The following is a 3,560-nucleotide window of genomic DNA, read 5'->3' as shown; positions in this document are numbered from 1 at the left end:
TGTAGGCGTTTATTCCCAGAAAAGGCTGCCTAGGCTATGCCTACCACATCAAAGCATAACTGTTTTATTTGAATCATTCTCCATTCACTTTGAAAAGATGGGGGTATTATTCGACTTTTTTTCTGACGTCGAGCTTCTCTCAGAAAATATTCATCGGAAGACAAATAATAGGCCAGCACATTTCATTCTTCATCACAGTTTGCCAGATGACAGAAGAGAGATCGAGACATGAATAAAAACATAATGTGCAAGAAGATTGCCTCGCGAATCACAAAAATATATCAATATTAAATCTTATTAAACATAAGAATACAAATAGAGAGAGGAACATCAAATGGTGTGTCTAATGACAGTAATTTAGTATTGAAGACATGATCAACATTGAGCAAACCGTTCATCTTATTTCATCCTCCTAATGTTGCCGTTGAAGGGAACCATGGAAACAACCTGCAAAAATTGAATAACAGTCACGATGGACTGAATAAGGTGAATGCAGCTTCAGATTTGAGGACAGATATCATATCATTCATGTATCCCCTTTTTCACGGACATCATGGTGCAAAGCTTTTTTTAACTTGTTAAAATCCATTTGACCATTGCATGACAGAAATGTCAGCAGTGGGCAGTTAAATGATTGTGCAACATGTCATGAGGTCAGGATGTCAGTTTGACAGTTCATCCACACCACTATTTACTACTCTGTTTAGGGAATCCAAATAAACCATGGCCAAAACCTAATGAAGGACATATCTGCCTGCAATGTCCCCATTGTTTTACAATCATACAATGAAATGTGATCAATTTATTTTTGTATATCTTCTTTAAGGTCACACTTTTCCAAGAGGAAAAAAAAGACTGTTGCTGAGGAGTGGGAGGAGTCCAGGAGGAAACGACAGAGAAGGAGAATGTGAGGAGATCACTCGGTCTCTCAGTCCTCTTTCTCTCCCTTTATTTCTCTCTTTATCGTATTTCCCCACTCTATCTCTCTATCTCTCGCTCTCTATCTCTCTCTCATATCTGTGTGTCTCAAATGGTCAGCACAATCCAGTGTTGGCACGAGCAGATGCTAGGACTGCAGCCTTGCCTGTGGAGCCAGAAAGCCTGTTTATAGGATCTATCACGACTGGACGTGGGCTAGCAAACAAACCTAGACTGGACTTTATTAAATTAAATTAAATTACAAGTTCATGAGATGGATGAAATCATAGTTTGTTTTCAGCTTTTGCAGCGTCAATCACATGCTGATTCACCACAAGGGTGCTGAACAAGCATCTTTTTAGTAGGTTGGAATGAAGAATTTGTTTTACATTTAGTCATTTAGCAAACGCTCTTATCCAGAGCGACTTACAGTAAGTACAGGGACATTCCCCCCGAGGCAAGTAGGGTGAAGTGCCTTGCCCAAGGACACAACGTCAATTTGGAACGACTGGGAATCGAACCAGCGACCTTCTGATCTGTTTTCCTGAAGAGTCTGGAGGGACCATCAGAATGAACACCAGCCTTCATCACAAAGGCTTACCCCTGCCCAGCCGCAACCAGAGCTTCGCCGGAGCAAGCCCTCACATCCCCCACTCATCCTCCTCTTCCTCCACCTCCTCCTCTTCGTCATCGCCTGGCTGCTACAAGCAGCTTCTGATCCCCACGGAGGTGTTCCTCAGTCTGGGAGTGGTGAGCCTGCTGGAGAACATCCTGGTGATCACGGCCGTACTTAAGAACAAGAACCTCCAGTCACCCATGTACTTCTTCATCTGCAGCCTGGCCGCCGCAGACATGCTGGTCAGCCTCTCCAACGCCACGGAGACTGTTGCCATGGCTATCATCAACGGGGGCAGCCTGGGAAGGATCGGTGCTGGTGTCGTGAAGAGCATGGACAATATCTTTGACTCGATGATCTGCAGGTACTGCGTGTAATGTGGAATGCAATTCTGTTAATGTGTTGGGTTAAGATTTTTTATATTTTTTGTCAGGTTTAGCCTTTTTTAGTTTGGAGCGTGTTTGAGTTTGAAGTTTGAGGAATTCTCATTGGTTTCAACAAGTGAACTTGTAAAAGCTCTTGCTATATGCCTCTATCTATCCCAAGTATGTCACAAACGTATCCCATAAACACAACAAACCAACAAAGACATAAACATTTCTTCTTTTATCTGCATCCAATTTCTCTGCTCCACAGCTCTCTGCTGGCGTCCATCTGCAGCCTCCTGGCCATCGCGGTCGACCGCTACGTGACCATCTTCTACGCGCTCCGTTACCACAACATCATGACCACCCACCGAGCCGCAGCCGTCATCACGGCCATTTGGGGCTTCTGTGTTGTGGCCGGCGTCTTGTTCATCGTGCACTCTGAGAGCGCCACAGTGCTGGTGTGCCTCATCACCATGTTCCTGGCTATGTTGGTGCTGATGGCGTCCCTCTATGTCCACATGTTCATGTTGGCACGCCTGCACATGAAGAGAATCGCTGTGCTGCCCGGCCACAGGCCAGTCTGGCAGGTAGGCCTACCGGAGGGCCCGGAAGATGAAAGTACAGTTAGACCTTTCAAAGTGCAAGAACGCCATGTCACTGTGGTCATAAACGTGGGAGTTCCCAGGGGAATGTATAGGGGAATGTATTTGGGAACTGTCCCCTTGGGGGAATTTATCTGGGAACTTTAAAGGAACTTTAAAGGAATCCCCCTTGAAAGCGTCCCTGAGAATTTTCCTGAAAGATGTTTCTGGTTACATCCTGTGATATTGTCCATGTAACAAAGTCGAAATTCCTACACTCACACCGTCCCATTTTGCGTTGTCCTGTTTCAGGCAGCCAACATGAAGGGAGCTGTCACGCTGACCATCCTCCTGGGAGTCTTCATCGTCTGCTGGGCGCCCTTCTTCCTGCACCTCATCCTGATGATCTCCTGTCCAAGGAACCCATACTGCGTCTGCTTCATGTCCCACTTCAATCTCTACCTGATCCTGATCATGTGCAACTCTGTCATAGACCCCCTGATCTACGCCTTCAGGAGCCAGGAGATGAGGAAGACGTTCAGGGAGATGATCTGCTGCTGCTGCTGTGGCCTGGCCTCGCTGTCAGGGTGTGAACTGCCTAGCAAATACTGACGCTGTGTGTGTGTGTGTGTGTGTGTGTGTGTGTGTGTCAACAAGTGAAAACAGACTGTGGGTATTGTCACTGTCTGCTTTACATATTGTAACAGACTGTGAATCTGCTATAAGATAATGTGTTCAACATCTTCAGTGATGTCTCAGAACGGTCTGTTGCTACTTTTGGCACACACTTTGTATCATCTCCCTGGTTGTTGCTGTGTGTTATAACATCATTTGTTATTTAAATAATGATTGAATAAAAACTTGTTTTATCAGTTAGGCTATTTGTCAACATTGTTTTTCTCAGATACAGCTGATATTCATTTATTAAATTACAGGCTTCAGACTTTCCCCATTACACCAAGGTTTTTTAATGTTTTAATTTGATTGCATAAAGGCAGAAATACAATCAATTATTGAGTATACAAACACACAAGAATGCAAGGGGGTACAGCACAGCACAAATTATACAAAGACCTT

General features: G+C 44.6%; 1 protein-coding gene across 2 annotated transcripts; it reads left to right on the top strand.

The window, feature by feature from the left end:
- Positions 1-1,182: 1,182 nt before the first annotated feature.
- On the top strand, positions 1,183-3,307 carry mc4r (melanocortin 4 receptor). 2 transcript variants are annotated; one of them, XM_062481082.1, is made up of 5 exons: positions 1,183-1,312; positions 1,469-1,898; positions 2,171-2,489; positions 2,796-3,121; positions 3,232-3,307. In XM_062481082.1, exons 2-4 carry the CDS (start codon positions 1,489-1,491, stop codon positions 3,093-3,095), a joined length of 1,029 nt encoding a protein of 342 aa, XP_062337066.1. In that variant the 5' UTR covers positions 1,183-1,312; positions 1,469-1,488; the 3' UTR covers positions 3,096-3,121; positions 3,232-3,307. The 2 variants fall into 2 exon arrangements, with proteins under 2 accessions (XP_062337066.1, XP_062337067.1); XM_062481083.1 differs by lacking the exon at positions 1,183-1,312 and having other exon boundaries at positions 1,385-1,898.
- Positions 3,308-3,560: the final 253 nt, after the last annotated feature.

Source organism: Osmerus eperlanus, chromosome 16, assembly GCF_963692335.1.
Source record: "Osmerus eperlanus chromosome 16, fOsmEpe2.1, whole genome shotgun sequence".
Classification (NCBI taxonomy): domain Eukaryota; kingdom Metazoa; phylum Chordata; class Actinopteri; order Osmeriformes; family Osmeridae; genus Osmerus; species Osmerus eperlanus.
Note: the sequence above shows the minus strand (reverse complement) of the source record. Positions and strands in the feature narration are given on the sequence as shown.